This window comes from Symphalangus syndactylus, chromosome 9 (genome assembly GCF_028878055.3).
Source record: "Symphalangus syndactylus isolate Jambi chromosome 9, NHGRI_mSymSyn1-v2.1_pri, whole genome shotgun sequence".
In the NCBI taxonomy this organism is placed as follows: Eukaryota; Metazoa; Chordata; class Mammalia; order Primates; family Hylobatidae; genus Symphalangus; species Symphalangus syndactylus.
The window spans coordinates 83,388,810-83,405,396 of record NC_072431.2 but is presented as its reverse complement, the minus strand read 5'-3'; the positions used below and the strand labels follow the sequence as shown (position 1 = coordinate 83,405,396).

At 47.7% G+C, this 16,587-nt stretch overlaps 1 protein-coding gene across 7 annotated transcripts in view; it reads right to left on the bottom strand.

Moving 5' to 3' along the window:
• Positions 1–1,473: 1,473 nt before the first annotated feature.
• The window catches only part of TNS3 (tensin 3), a 314,080-nt gene continuing 298,966 nt past the window's right edge, over positions 1,474–16,587 (bottom strand). For all 7 annotated transcript variants that reach the window (XM_055293200.2, XM_055293206.2, XM_063609575.1 and 4 more), the window contains 4 exons: positions 9,969–10,137; positions 6,608–6,676; positions 6,487–6,513; positions 1,474–4,519 (listed from right to left, as the gene is read on the bottom strand). In XM_055293200.2, coding sequence (XP_055149175.1) covers positions 4,375–4,519; positions 6,487–6,513; positions 6,608–6,676; positions 9,969–10,137 — 410 coding nt within the window. In that variant the 3' untranslated portion in view covers positions 1,474–4,374. The remainder of the gene's footprint in view (positions 4,520–6,486; positions 6,514–6,607; positions 6,677–9,968; positions 10,138–16,587) is intronic.

The window sequence follows — 16,587 nt, the reverse complement described above, 5'->3', positions numbered from 1 at the left end:
CAGCCCAAATGCCCCTGGTCTGTGAAGTGTGATCCCCAAAGCCATCAGGCAGGCAACCTACCTCCCTGGGGACAGGATGAGACACAGAAGCACAACTGAGCTACGGACCTACTGTCCCCCAGTGGGCAGATCCAAAGTGTTCATTACACAATACATCAATGACCCCCCAAGTGGGTGGACCAAGGTGCCCACCACATTAATGGAAGGACGACCCCAGTAGGTAAGGCCCAGGTACTCATTAGGTAACAGATTGCTGAGAGATGAATGGGGGACCCATAACATCCTCCTGCAGCAAGTGGCAGGGGCCTATCCAGCTGAGGTCTCATGGCCACTGGGTCTCTCTCACAGTCCCCAGGGCTGGCTCTGGTCAGGGACCTAGGCACATGTGCACACCGTACAGAGCCCAGTAATTGTGACAAGTATGGTGTTCTTGGGAAGCGCACTCCCTAAGCTATAGTGAAATCAATGCCTTGTCCACATTTCCACCTTGTGACATTGGTCAAAGGCCTGGGCAATGACTGGCTTCAAAGACTCACTGGGAGCTTCCTGTTGGACAAGATTTAATCTGCCACCACCCGCCCACTCTTCTGCTCCAAAGCAGTAATACCGGGACCATTTCAAGTTCACTCTCCCAGCATAGCTGGGGTGAAATATCTCTGTGTCTCCTCAGAGTGGAAAGCTACAGTCTCTAGGGGCTGACCATGCAGGCAGAAAACTGTGCACAGGGTAGCAGCTAACTGCAATCTTTATCTGTCCATAACCAAATGAGCCCAAAGCATTGCTTCTTTTCTGGTTTGGATCTGAGGGAATGAGATTAGATGGGGTCCTGTGTCCCGTCACCTGACTCAGGAGGGAGGGGACAGGCCCAAGAGGGCAGAGAGTCAGTAGAAAAAGGCAAACTCCCTTAAGGTGGGGAGGGAGGAGTCTTGGCTGGGGGAACAGAAGAGGCGGGTGACACTGGCTGTCTGCAGCATCTGTTGATCTGTAAGTGAATCCACCAGAGTCTCAATATTCAGTTTTAGTGCCCACTTCAATAGACACTGGGAGGTCCTTCAGGAGCTGGCCCACTTCAGGGGTGTGTTTCTGCAGCCAGTGTGTGTGTAGGGGTATTCATAGCAACATCAAAAACATGTCAGGACCCATTATCAACACTGCATTGTGGTTAATCTTCAAAGATCTTTGAATATAACATTTCAAAGGTCTCTGGGCAGAAATCTTAATATATTCCTGACGGCAAAACATTTGTGACTTTATAACTGTATCCACTGATTGGTAAACACACAGACACATATTCATGAACAAGCACACACGCAGATGCACAGACACGTGTGGACAAAGATACATCTGTGCAAGCACATGCACACGTGTGCAGAGACACATACACAAAAGTGCACCCAAGCACACGCATACATACATGTGCAAACACACACAAACATACTTCAGGGTACACAAATACCGTCTCACGGAGGCTTACCAAGTTCATAATTTTATTATACTCTGAATAGAGATGATATTTAAAGAGCAGAGAAAATGACTATACAAAGGATTTATAGAACATTCATTTACATACTGGATATATTCTTTACAGTATCAGAAAAGTAAAAATATGCACTAACAAGTAAGGCAGAGAAGACATTACAAGGTATTTGATGCTGAGAATAAATGCACAGTGACTTTTAACATGGCTATAGCTTAACACTGGAGGAATACAATACGTTCTTTTACTGAGTAGTTAGTAGGACCCTGGCTATAACATGCGTTGGGCACAGTTCGTGAACTCTCCGCATTTACTCCCCAGGGCAGTATGCGCCTGTCCAGCGGGAGCCCTGGAGACAAGATGCCTGGAAACGTTCCTTTTCCTGTGGCCCTAGAGCCGGTGTCCACGGTGGGGGCTCTCTCACGGTTTCTGAGCCCACAGTACAATCTGTGATAACACACAGCTTGTTCTGTCTAATGCAAATGTAACACAAAAGGAAGAAAGAAACTTCCTATACCAGCTCTTCAGAAATCGTGGAAACTTGCTTCCTTTGGTTCCTCAGAGGGAGCTATCTGCTTGGAGCAAATTCCCCGATGCCCTTGACCACGTTTACCTTGTGTAAAAATCACACCTGGCCAATGAGTTCAAAAAGCACGTTTGCACGGCTTCCTGAATGCCGTCAAGGCATGGCTTCATGAGGGCCATCGTGGGCACCCCGATGTCTCTGTGATTCCCTGGCAGGCTGTGTTTCTCAATACTGAGACCCTAGTTTGCTCTGACTTCTAAATGAGCTCTCTCATCCTTCATCAGAAGGATAAGGGACCTGGCCTGCACTTTTTGGGTTAAACATGGGTAGAGACCGTCTCAGGATGAGGACCTCTTGGGGAAAGTACAAACCTCTGCTCCCTGTGGCCACATTCCTGCAGTGGATGAAAAACCGAGATGCTAGAGGCCTCTGCCAAAGACATCAGGGTCAACACATGAGGATCTGCTGAAAATGCCAGCACCTCCCAACAGTCACGCCACCGCACGTTAGAGGAGGAGGTCCACAACGACCAAGGCAAACATTTGGCACAGAAATGAGGCACTTGGTTTGGTGCATCAATAGGAGCTAAAGTGGAATGGTCCACCTGCTTTCACACACGCATACACGCACGCACACACGCACACACAACACCCACTGTGATTTGGCTGCTTCCAACTCTGCCTGTTGCTAAGTATTCCTCGGCCCCTCCCTTTAAAGCAGAGTTCACAAAGCACATTCCCAAACCCCAGCTCCCTGACAGGAGCTTGTGACACCAGTGTGGCCTAAGACTGAGGGACTTGACTTTTGAAAGCAGAGGAGGGAATTTCGGGCTGGATCGCAATCAGGACAGTCAGCGCGCCTGCAGAGCACCTAGGCTGTGATAGGATGGGGCCAAGGCCTTATTCTGATGTGGCCCAGCCCCATCTTTCACTCTGGGGATGTTCCAGGGTCACAAATTCCCCCAAACCTTTGACCACGGACAGATTCAAGCAGGAAAACCAGGGCATTGGAATGTTGAAATAAGCCTGAAATACACTTGATTCAGTGGCTTAGATGGCGGCAAACAGTGGCACTCAAAAACAGCTTGTCAGTACCGGGGTTTCGTCTCTTTTTCCTCATCCTCCCTTCTGCTCACACATGCCACAACCACACACGGTCCCCAGCAGGGACCCCAGGGTGGCAAGGAGCAGCACGAAGAGGGCTGGTAAATGCAGGGGAACTTCAGGTCGTGCAGCTTCAGGACTGAAGATGATCGAAAAGCCCGTGTGGGGGATGCTGAGTTTAAATCCAGGCATTTTCCATCCCTCCTGGACTCTCTCCATCAGAAAGGAAGTCATCCACAATTGGGGAAAAACATCCCAATGAGTAAAACGTCAGGGTAGGCTGCTTGAGGCAAAGCCACCTTTGGGCAGCACCGCACATGGGAGACCCACAGTCCACTGCACACTTTCAGTGACCAGGAGCCTGCGGTGCATCCTACATGGGGACAAGCCTCACAAAATCACAGCTTGGCAGCCTGCAGCATTTGACACTGGTACAGTATAGCAATGGCAAGTTATCATAAATAATTTGGTATAAGTAAAATATAAATTACATAGAAATGATATTTTTGTTCCTTCTTCTCATTTCTCCTCTCAGGGTCCTCACAGGCTCTCCCCAGCCCAGCTCACCCAGCTCGCCCAGCTTGCCACGGGTGAGCGGGAGGCACAGAGCACTCACCATGGTGGGGTGGGGTGGGGTCTCTAATGTGGCCAATTCTTCCCACCACCCCCATCCTCACAGCCCATCGCAAAGGCCCCTCATTGTAGGCCCCGCTGTGTTCCAGAAAGGCCTGACTTGCACAAACCTTCGTCAAACATACGCCCCCTTCTCAGTTTCATTAGCATCTCCATCTTGGGAAGACCAAGGTGAGGGAAACCCCCGGCCTCGGGTGCAGCTGGACAGAAGCGCCCATGCGGACGGGCGAAGCATGGCAGTCACTCAGCACCTCTGCCTCAAGGGCTGGGGATTCCTCATCCCTCGGAATGCTGGTGTGCCAGGGACGTGGGGACAACCTCGTGTTCTGTGCTGTTTCCTTGCATGTCCCTTTCCCATGGGGACCCTAGGGGGTGGGGTGCCCCCATGCCCAGCTTCTTCTACCCAAAAAGCATGTGGCTACAGAGATGTGTCAGATAAGTCACTTTCAGGAAAGGCCAATTCACGGTGATGTTGTTTGTTCTTGTTTTTGCAGAGCTGGAAGGTCCTTTTTCCCCTCCTGGGCCTGGAATGTCAGGGTTACTAGTTTGGTAAAAAGTGGGGGCCCCACCCTCACCCCACGGCTGTCTCCAGGGCTTAGAGAGGCATCGGTGGGTCCAGGGTGGGAGGGGGGCTCTCAGACCTTCTTTGGGGAGCCAATCATGACCTTTGATACAAAGTTGACGATGGCACTGGCAGGCTGCTCAGGGTCATGCTCTGCAAACAGGTGGCACACATTATCCGTGGCACTGCCCTGCTTCCGGGCCACGAATCCAAAGACTCTGCCAAAGGAAAGTCCAGTCAGAGTGGTCAGTGTCCCACAAAGTACCAAGCTTCTACTTCCTCCAGCTGCCAGTGGCACTGTCAGGAGGAATTTTAAGTGGCACCTATCAAAAATCTACCACGTGCCCAGCACCCTGCTGGCCACCTATTCATGTGCTTTACCTCCAGCCTTCACAGACCTACCGATGGGATGTCTGACTCTAGCTCTGCAGTGAGGACCCTAAGGCTGAGAGGTGAGTGCCCTGCCCACAGCCCCAGGTTAGGACCTGAATCAAAGCGGAGGCTCAACTTCCTCTATAGATGCTTCCCCATGCCAGGGCCAGAATCTCCTGGGCACCTGTCCCTGCAGATTCCTGAGGCCCCGTCCTGACATACTGGACCACAGTCTGCAAGGCGAGCGGCAAGGGACTCAGGAGCTCCTGAGATGATGCCAGAATGCCAGTCCTGTCTGGACTTCGACACTCCCACCCACCGGGACGGAAGGGGAAATACACTAGGTGCTCCTCTCGGGCCTTGGAAGCCTGCATTACAAACTACATAGAGTTCAGGGAGCTGTTTAAAAAGAACAGCCCATCAAATTATTTTTCTTAGAAGAATTAGAGCCATTATCTTAATAGGCTTTTATGAGTCCTGCACTTCACACAATAATGACCATTATCCCTATCCAAGTCCTGGGCAAAGGACTTTCTTCTCTTTCTTAGAAAAATGAAGGATTTTTTTTTTGTTTAAATTTAGCAGTTTTCACATCATGAAGGGACCAGTCAATGACACTCAAGTAACCCCAATACAGTCACAAATTCCAAGCACATGAAAGCCCGTGTTTCCGCTACCAGCCAGAGTGGGAGTGTGCCCAGAACACAGTCCCCACCGGGGAAGCCCAGATCGTCAGTACCAGGGTCTCTTCTCCTTCTTCCCGCTTCTGCTAACGCATGCACTGAGCAACTTCCTGGACAGACAAGCCATTTGAAAACGGGATTCCAGGGAAGGATGCCTGTGATCAGGCACTGTGGTCATTAAATCCGGGTTATGCCGAGGAAACCAGGCTGGGGGGGATGCGGCCCATTGTGCCTCCAAGTGGGAGATTAGGACGAGGTCCCTCAGCTGGCCCTGACGGGAACACTGGGCCAGGAATGAGCCCAGGCCAAGCAAGGCCACGGTACTCAGGGAGCCAGGGAAAGGTGTGCTTATAAAGAGGGAACTCTAAGCCGGGCACAGTGGCTCACACCTTTAATCCCAGCACTTTGGGAGGCAGGTGGATCACCTGAGGTCAGGAGTTCAAGACCAGCCTGACCAACATGGTGAAACCCCGTCTCTACTAAATACAAAAAATTAGCTGGGCCTGGTGACGGACGTCTGTAATCCCAGCTATTTGGGAGGCTGAGGCAGGAGAATCACTTGAACCCGGGAGGCAGAGGTTGCAGTGAGCCAAGATCGTGCCACTGCACTCCAGCCTGGGCAAAAAGAGCAAAACTCTGTCTCAAAAAAAAAAAAAAAAGAAAAAGAAAAGAAAAAAGAGGGACCTCTAACAGCTGCCTGGACTGACTGTGGAGCAACGCTGTGATGAAGGCCCTCCTCCCTTGCATTTGGTAAATTTGGAACACCCGCTTCATCCACACACGTGCACACTGGGAGCAATTCCTTCTAGCTGTGCAGACTTCAGCACTGCTGAGCCCATGCATTCCCAAATGGCCAAAAAGGCTGTGCCATCCATCTCCCTGTATCTATGCCACAGTGTTATACAACACATGTAAATATTGCACATCCAGCCAACAGCCGGCAGAAAAGTTAACAGCATCCAGATCCTTGTCCATAATGAGAACACTTTTACTTTTTTCTTTTTTAAAATAAATTGGCACAGTGTAGTCATTTTCTTATAAGGCATCCCCTAGGGAAATCTGGAAGAGAATTCATCTTTGTAGTATAACTGTAGACAAGGAGTGAATGTAAAGAAATCTCAGCAACTTACTTTGAGGAAAGTCCATCTTTGATCCACCTTGCAAATTAAAGAGAAAAAGAGAGGTTAATTTTTTAAATTAAAGGATAGAATTAAGTATACTCCTTGCTCAATAAAAATGCAAATTTCTTACTTCCTGTCTTGTGGGTCCAAGGCACAGAAAATCACACTGTTCACCGGGTAATGCCTCCGGAAGAAGAGCCTGTTGGGACACGGGGGAGAGAGGATGGCTCCTGTTACTAGGGCTTTTGGGTGACGGGGGATGCACTGGGCGGGCTCTCCCATACATGAAGATTCTTCCAGCAGAAAACATTTTATACTTTTACTCATCACTTGGAGAGAAGAAAGTGTGTGCTCATTCAAAATCAACAGATGTCATGAAGTTGGGCAGAACAGTTGTTACCAGTAGACGGAAGCACCACACAGGCTGAAACTGTCAGCCGTGTGGAAGGTGGGAATCAGGTCAAGAAGCCCTAACAAGCCGGGCGCAGTGGCTCACGCCTGCAATCCCAGCACTTTGGGAGGCTGAGGCGGGTGGATCACCTGAGGTCAGGAGTTCAAGACCAGCCTTGCCAACATGCGAAACCCCGTCTCTACTAAAAATACAAAAATTAGCCGGGCATGGTGACATGTGCCTGTAATTCCAGCTACTTGGGAGGCGGAAACAGGAGAATTGCTTGAACCTGGGAGGCAGAGGTTGCAGTGGGCTGAGATCGCTCCACTGCACTCCAGCTTGGGTGATAGAGTGAGATTCCATCTCAAAAAAAAAAAAAAAAAAAGCCCTAACAAACTGGAAAAGCTGGTGGGGTATGAGATGGACACAAGGAAGCACCTCTGGCCCTGCCAGACACTGCTGGCTGCAGGATCGTGGGGAAACCACTAACAGCCTCCAGGCTCCGAGGCTCGGTTTCCTCACCTGTGAAAAGTGGATCATGTTACCAGCCCACCTCTTCCATAGGACAGACGCCCAAGTCAGATGCAGTCACAGGTCTGAGAGCACTGAGTGAACAATAAAGTGCTGTGCACGGAATATTCCTTAGGGAAGGATTCCACACGGTCACTGACACGACCCCCATAGAGACCTCCTTCCAGGCTCACCTGACAGCCCTTAGTCACTAACATGACCACCTGGAGCATCCTCCTCTGGCTCACCTGCCCAGCCCTTCCTTCCAAGAGTGCTATCCACCCAGTCCACGTGGTCCCCAGAGGATGCCCAACTCAACACTCTGCTGTGTCCAGGCTGGGCCAGTCTAGCTGGCTTTGGGGTCACCCCTCTCCTTCTGGGAATGACTCTGCACTGGCACAGGGTAAAGCTCATCCGGAGATGGAGAGAGAGTCCAGGAGATAGGCAAGGGCAGAGGCAGAGCCTGGGTGTACTTCAATTCAAGGTGACCCTGCCGCCACCTGCAGCCCCTCTCAAACAGGTGCCTTTTAAGGCTGATTGTTGGTGAGAAGATCCCCCTTTTGTCTAGAATTAGCCAGTCTGAACTCAAACTCTATCTCTTACAATATGAAAGATCTGAACTGATGTGGACATGACCCATCTCCAGGGAATATAAAGAACACAGGGAAACTAAAGAGACACAGAAAAAAGATACCTCTGACAAGGGCACATAGAACAGATCCTGTGAAGAAATAACAGATCTTCCAAGGGCAGCGGGGAGGAGAGAACAGTCAACATTGTGAGGGTCCTTAAGGAGCCCAACCCTGACCCTGAGTCTACCATGTCGCCAAGCTATGCCTCCAGACCCTGAATCCACCATGCAGCCTAGCCATGCCCCTGACCCTCACCCTCAGTCCACTAAGCAGTCTAGCCATCCTCCTGACTGTAAGCCTGAGTCCACCAAGCAGCCTGGCCATGCCAAGCCTGACCCTGAGCCCACCAGGTAGCTGATCCACATCCCAGACCCTAAGTCCACCATGTAGCTCCGCTATGCCCCTGACACTGACTCTGAGTCCACTGTGCAGCTGAGCCACACCCAACAGGAACCCTGAGTGAGCCATGTAGCCCAGCCATGCCCCTGACCCTGAGTCCACCATGTAACTGAGTTATGCCTGACACTGACCCTGAGTCCACCATGCAGCTGAGCCATACCCAGCTGGGACCCTGGGTGAGCCATGCAGCTGAGCCATGCCCCTGACCCTGAGTCCACCATGCAGATGAGCCATGCCCCTGACCCTAAGTCTACCATAAAGCCAAGGCACAACCCTGACTCTGACCCTGAGTCCACCAAACAGCAAAGCTATGCCCCCTGAACCTGACCATGAGTCCACCATACAGCCGGGCTATGTCCCTGACCCTGAGTCCACCATGAAGCTGAGCCTTGCCTGTGACCCTGACCCTGAGAACACGGTGGGGCTGAGCCACACCCCTGACCCTGTCCCTGCGTGTGCCACACAGAGCACTTGCTGAGTGCCCTTTTCATTTGAGACACTAAACCTTGAAACAGGTATTTTGGTGCAGGATTGAAATACGAGAGCATCAAGCATTGGGACCTTGCCTAGGGTCACCTACTGGTCAGTGTCAGGGACAATGAATGGGTCTGACCAGCAAAACCCATGTCCTGCTTTGTGCTCATTTTTTTTTTTAGCAGGTGAAGGGTGATGAGCAAAACCTGCCTAAACTCACTTATTCCTGAAGTTACGGAGGGGAAGATCCTGCCTTCAACCTCCCAGGTGCTTTGGGCAGATGAAGAAAATGTCTTGCTTCTGGGGACATGGGCACCACAGAGAAGCATGGGGGCCCTGCTCGGGGAGCATCCTGGGAAAGCAGCCAGGCTGGTCTGAGTGTCCCCTGCCGGCCTGTCTGCTGTGATGGCTTCTGCCATCATGCTGCTGCCATGGTTAATGCCAACGTGCCTCCTCAACCGCACAATACAAAATAATTGCATCTGGAATGCTCTGTTCCTAGGCCACAGGCTGCACTCGGAGATGGCATTCTGGAGGGAGGGAGAGAGGAACAGCCCTGTGGCTGCTCTGTTCCATGCTTGTGCTGGACATTCAGTAAAGATCCACATCGAGAACACCTGCTCCAGCGTAACTGGCTCAGTAACAGCTCAGGCATTAAGTCATTTGAAATTGGCCAACGGAAACATATCAAGGTCATACTCTCACCTGAAAGGAAATGACCCTCTGTTAAAGCAATAAGTTCCCAGATCAATGGACTCTGATCATAGTATCAGAGTGTTTTTAAAGAACTGAGTTAAAAGATTTTTTGCATTTGCAATTATGTGTGTATGTGTGTAATTTTAAAACGCCAAATGTCTTTTTTTATTTTAGTTTACTGATTTCTAAGAAAAACAGCCTTCAGAACAAATGCTAAGAGTTCCAGGATGTATTTAATGAGAGAAAAATGCCTAGACAGACCCTGGGTGACTCATGACCTCAGGACAGCTAATGATTTACCTGGATGACTACTCACACTAGGGAAGAGCAAGAGGAAGGTGACAGCCCCGCCCCTGCTGGACAGCTCCTGCCTCCCTCTAGGCACTCACTTCCTCTGATTGTCTGTCAGGGTGATGCCCTGGGCTGACACCTTGAAGTGCACAACTGTGGACACAGGTGGTGGCTCCTGGACCAGGGTGATGCTCAGGGCCTTCTGGATCGCCTGGTGGCCAGTGAGGGACTCCATCTCTACAGAGTTCAAGTACCACACGTTGCAGGCTGGAAGACACCAAAGGAGACACATGTTAGTTGCAACTATTGGGACAGGTGTGTCCTGTTAACACACAGGCAGTTGCTGATGTGCAGACTGTGGGTTTATGAACGACTTGCGCATGTGTCCTGTGCTGGGTGCATGTAGGGCAGATGGCCTTTGCCCCTAATTCTGAAAACATGAATAGTGAGTGCTCCAAGGATGCACTTGCTCCCATGTCAAGGCAGAGAATAAGGGAGTTACTAGAGCAAAGCAGACCTGCCTGGTGTGGCTTTGCCTTCCCACCAGCCAGAGGGAGCTTTCTATTCACTCTGCAGCTGTATTAAACCCTCGTGTCCCAGGTGGAGCCCAAGGCACCTTCTCAGGTCTCAGGGTGGGTCTGGACAACAGTCACATTAGCACAAAACCCAACTACTGTTATAGGTAAGGAGCCCAGAGGCCTCTGAGAAACATCCGTGAGGCATATGTCCTCAAATCCTGGATGTCGAGAGAAGGAATGGCTTGAAGTGAGCTCAGAGAACAGGCTGGAAAGAGCCAAAAGTGGCCCAGCTTCGCCTATGTCCTGGCTCCCCATGCTGCCAAGGGAGGGCTGTGGGTCTTGTCCCTGACCATCTCCTCTTGGGAGAAGAAAAACAACTGGACTCTATAACAACCCTTCTCTCCCTTCTACCCTGTGACCCTGCAGTTCAAGCACAAGTGCACGTGTGACTTTGGGGCATGAGTGAAACTGAGGTGTTCCTAGACATCCAGGCTTAGCTTGAATCTCATTCACTGAAGGAAACCAGGGCCTCTCCTGCCCAAAGGCTGAGTAGGCTTCCTCCTGAGGAACAGAACTGCCCTCACTCACTCGCCTCCTGTCTGCTGTATACAAGTCCCTCTATGTGAGTATGTGGGTGTCTTAATTCCATGGTTAAAGGCCTCTAAAGTTTCACTTAACAGAAAAAAAGTGCTTCCCCAAAGTCTACAGCAACACATCTCAACACTCTGATGCATGGTACGCGCTGGGTGGTGTTGTCTCCCTCGGCTGTGTCCTCCTGGGGGAGGCAGCCCTAGGGGGCAGCTCCATCTTCTCTTTGCCTTTAAGTCTGACTTTTCAGAACCAGCAAGGGCCATGCCTATTGGCAGGTTTGTTGGCAGGTGCACAGACAGATGTGCTGGCAGGTGGTCTGGCAGGTATGTTGGTAGATATTCTGCCAGATGTGTTGGCAGGTGCACTGGAAGGTGAGCTGGCAGGTGTGCCGCAGGGTGCACTGACACACAAGCCCACAGATGGGCTAGGATGTCCCTGGGTGTCACAGTGCAGGGTGACTTATGAGTTACTGGACTATCCTTTCCCTCCACAGCAAAGACCATAGTATTTATAGCTGAAGACACTCTGAGGAATTGAGCCCATTATTTTTGATGATCACTTAGTGATATGGTTTGGCTGTGTCCCCACCCAAATCTCATCTTGAATTGTAGCTCCCATAATCCCCACGTGTGGTGGAAGCGACCTGGTGGGAGGTAACTGAATCATGGGGGTGGGTTTTTCCCACGCTGTTCTCGTGATAGTAAGTCTCATGAGATCTGATGATCTATCTTATAAAGGGCAGTTCCCCTGCACATACTCTCTTGCCTGCCACATGTAAGATGTGCCTTTGCTCTTCCTTTGCCTTCTACCATGATCATGAGGCCTCCCCAGCCATGTGAAACTGTGAGTCCATTAAACCTCTTTTTCTTTATAAATTACCCAGTCTCGGACATGTCTGTATTAGCATCATGAGAACAGATTAGTATACTTGGCAATATTTATCAGGTGGATCTGAAATGCCTCGAAGTAACCTAGAGGTCCTCCTTCTGAGGAGAATGAGAAAGGAAATATTCTACAACCACATGGGATAGCTAACCTGCAGGGAAAGACATTTGTGCCACATATTCATTATAATGGGAAAAACCAGAAACACATTAGAAATGAGAGAGGGGTAAAATTAGGCCCCCTCGGTGGAATACCAAGCAACCAGCAAGCGGTAACCAGGAAAATCACATGGCAGCATGGAAAGACGTCATCAGCAATCAGCGGGGAAAGCAGAATAAAAACCACGTCTGCTATGATTAGAACGGGAAAATGAAAAGCATGTGTGCATCAGACAGGAGCTGCGAGGGAGCCTGGAGAATTCAAAACAGACTTCACGAGAGGGACAGTCTGCCTTTGATTTTATTAGCATTACTGTCATGCTGATCACGCAGTTACGAAAGAGAGAAAAAAGGGGAAATTTTGACCTAACTACTAGGAAAATTCCACAAAATTGGCACAATCTCAATCAGTTCACACAGAACCACAGCTGCCACAACCCAGACCCATGCTCTCTTCAAGGAGTCACAGATGGCTTTCTGATGAGGGGCAGTCTTGATGGCTAGAGTTTGGTAGCAGTCTGCTGTTTGGGGAATCTCTCTCCCCAAGTGCAGGAGCTATGTCATCACTCCTCAAAGCAGAGAAGAAAATGCTGCCACTAGGGAGGCTGTTCTGTGGAGCACACGTCAACCAACTGACACCAAGTGCCCCAGAGCCTCTCTCCAGCAAAGAAAAGGCATGCCTGTGCCTGCCTATGATTGTCCAACTGCACCTGACCCAAGACCGTCCAATGCCACTTGACAAGTGCTCTTGGCCAGAGGTGAAGATTCAGTGCCCAGTGAGAGTTACCAGGAAGGCACCCACCAGACCCATGGCATGGAGCTCTGTCAATTGCTAGGCTACTCTGGGAAAGGGACTTGATAACACAGAACAAAAGTCTGAGGCCCACATGTGGGAATTTGTCCTACGGCAACAATCCAGAATTCAGAAAAAATAAATAATGCAGAAAGATGGTCCTTTAAGCATTGTCTGTGGTATTAAAAATTAGAAACATGGTAAATGAACATCCATAAGGAGGTGAATTATGTGATGGACTACTGTGTAGCCATGAAAAAATGAGACCTGCAGTATGTTTGTAAAAACCATGGGTAAACTTATTATGCTAAGAGAAGAGAAAAGAATCGTACAGGCAGCATGACCCCAAGTACAAGGAAAAAGGCAGCATAGGGTTGGATCTGGTTGACATCAGGAGTGGTCTTTGGGCTGGAGAACACTTTACCTGCTGTCCACCCTTCATCCCAATATTCACGGGCTGCATAGGGGCAACAGATCTATGAGTAATTCATTTTTCCTTTTCTTTTATTTTCCATTTTTAAAACTTAAAGAACATATACAACTCTATAAAAAAAAAAAGTATACCTACCATATGCTAAAAAATGCAACTGCAACATTTCTGGGAAATCTATTAGAAGGCTACTGAAAAGAAGTAAGTCTTTCTTTTCAGGATTATATTATATTCCTCTGCTTCAACAAGAAACAATTAAGAACCGAGGCTTAAAACACAAATAGAAATTGTTTTAGAGATTGGAACAAAGGCATAATGGCCTTAATATATAAAAAAAAGGGGATTAAACTGGAGAGCATTACAAGTTTATTCCCATCTTTGTGAGTTGTCTGACTGCTAATATTTCTGAGTTTCAACTTCCTGAATCTTTATAATGGGGAAATTGGACATGATCATCTCAAAGAACATTGCACATCCAGGAGTCTAGGACTCTAAGTGAATTAGGACAACAGTTTAGGAAAGAAAGTTTAGGAAAGAAAACTCACTAAATTGTTGGAGGTCATCAGAGATTGCAATAGTTCCACTGTCTTGCTACAGTGGTTGTTCTGCACTGATTCTAAACACCTGCAGCCAATCCTTCAGGTGAAGACGACACTAGCTGAGGGGTGGTCACTGTGACAGCCTCACTCCTCTGGTGACAGATCTGCTGTCCTGGTTCCGTGGCTTGGAATCGCGGTTAATGTAATGGACAGCAGACATTCACAGCTCTCAATGTGTTTTAGACATGAGATTTTTAAAGGAAAGAAGCTCAAGGCAGTCATAATTTAAGCTTCATATATAAATGCCCAACTCAGATGATCAGATACAAACTCAAGTTCTGAATGAAGTCTTGACTCTAAGAAGACCCATCCTTAAAAAAACATTTGGAGTTATTGATACATTTCATATGTAATTTTAAAAGATGGAAGTGCACTTAAAAATGGTAAGTCAGGATAGAAGAGAAAGTTTTAATATCTAAAAACAAGTGCTATTAGGATGCACTGTTATGATAAACTAAATTCATTCAATTCATTTATTAATTCCACACTTACTGGGTGAATGCAGGATAACTAAGAAGCTTAAGGAGAAAAGTGAAATTGTGTGTGCCCTGGTGCTACCATATAGGGCTGAATAGGCAGGGCTGTGTCACTGAGACAATATGGGCATGGCTGGACGTGGGAGCTGAACGCCAGGCCTAGATCTGCCATTCAGGAGCCAGAGCTGTCACCTTGGGTCCTCTGTCTATGACACAGGATGACAGGACACTACACCACATGACCTGTGGGTGAAGGGGAGGAGCCAATAAGCTGGGTAGGACAAGTGCTCTGTGCCTGTTGCTATCCCTGTTCTTCTGTGCTTTCTTGAATACTGCCAATGCATAAGTTGTGATTTTAAAACCACTAATTAAAGGTTTTCAAAATTTCAAATACATTTTTAAAAGGTGCAACTGAAACAAATAAATCCATCAGAGTGGAGCTGGTTTTGTAGCCCTGTCTCCTCAGTTGAGAGTGAGTGAGCTGCTCATCAGGGAGGTCTACAGTAAATTCCTGCATCCTCCTGGGCACTTCACTGGGACCCACAGACAAGGTCCACTGTTACTTTAACAGAAGAAAGCTAAGAACAATGATGGGCTCCAGGGATACCCTAAAACAGATTTAGGGGCTGCGGCCCAGGCCCCTCACAAGGGAAAGGGTGAGGCCGGCTTCCCAGGAAAGGCCATTCCTCTTGGGCCAGAAAAATGTTCCCAAGGCATTTTCAGTGTCCTATTCATTTAATCTTTTCAACTGCTATGTGTAGAAATATTATTATGCCCACTGACCAGATATAAACCTCAGGTCTGCATGGCTAAGTGATTTGCCAGAGATCAAAATCCTGAGTGGCAGAACATGGCCAGAAACCCATGACCACAGCTACACTTTTCATTTTGGAGCTTCGAGTTTTAGCACACTTGCAATTTGGGGCAAGCTATTTTCACCTTTGTTTTGGCCACAGGTAACTTAACCTATAAGGAGAGTCTAAAGTGACTTAAACACTATAAAATTCCATTCAAAACAGAGTAATTTTACTTTAGCTTGGTAACAGACACAGTGATGTATAATTTTACAGAGAAAAGCTACATTGAAGAACAACACAAATTGTAGAGGAAATAAGAAAATGCCTATACATTACATACACCTTCATTGTGGAGTTACACCTGTAAACTACTCTGCAGGTATGAGGTACAGAATGGAGATATTTCTAGTCCAATCTTCTACCAGACTCAGAAATTCCCTCCCCAACATTTCTGACAATAAACACCTACCTTGCATGAAAAACTTAAAATGGTTTTGAAAGTCAAGGTTTGAAAGTCAGCAGGCTCCACTGTCCTCTCTAGCTATGTCCCTCCCTCACGGCCACAGAACCACAAGAGCCCTGTGGTATGTGGTTTGTTTACAACTTTCTGAAACTGGGGCCACTAGGACTGCATCTAATGCTGCAAAAGTAACCTGGCCTGGAACTAATAAGCAATTACAGAAAGATTGTTGGATACAAGGTTAATGTACAAATGGTCAATTGCTTTCCTACAGACCAGCAATAAACAAGTAAAATTTGAAATTAAATACATAATACCATTTACAGTAGCACCTCCCAAAAACTACTTACATATAAATCTAACAAACTATAGACAAGATCTATATGAGGAACACTATTAAACTTTGATGAAAGATACAAAAAACTAAATAAATGGAGAGATATTCCATATTCATGGACAGCAGGACTCAACTTCTGCCAAGATGTCAGTTCTTCCTAACTTCATCTATAGATTCAATGCAATCTCAGTAAAAATCCCAGCAAGTTATTTTGTGGATATTGACAAAATGATTCTACAATTAATACAGAAAGGCAAAAGATCAAAAATAGCAAACACAATACTGAAAGAAAAGAGCAAAGTTGGAGGACTGACATTATTTGACTTCCAGGATTACTATAAAGCTAAAGCAATAAAGAAAATGCGATATTGGTGAAAGAACAAATAGGTCAATTAAAGAACTCGAAAGTTGACCCAGGCATGAATATAGTTAACTGATCTTAGACAAAAGAGCAAAGGCAATACAACTGTGAAAAGACAGATTTTTCAACTGGTGGTACAGAAGCAACTGGACATCTGCAGGCAAAAAAATAAAAAACGAATCAAGACACAGACCTTATCTCCTTCACAAAAATTAACTTAAAATGGATCATAGACTTAAAGGTAAAATTTGAAACTATAAAATCTAGCTGGCCTTGGGTTTGGTGGTGACTTTTTAAGATACAATACCAAAG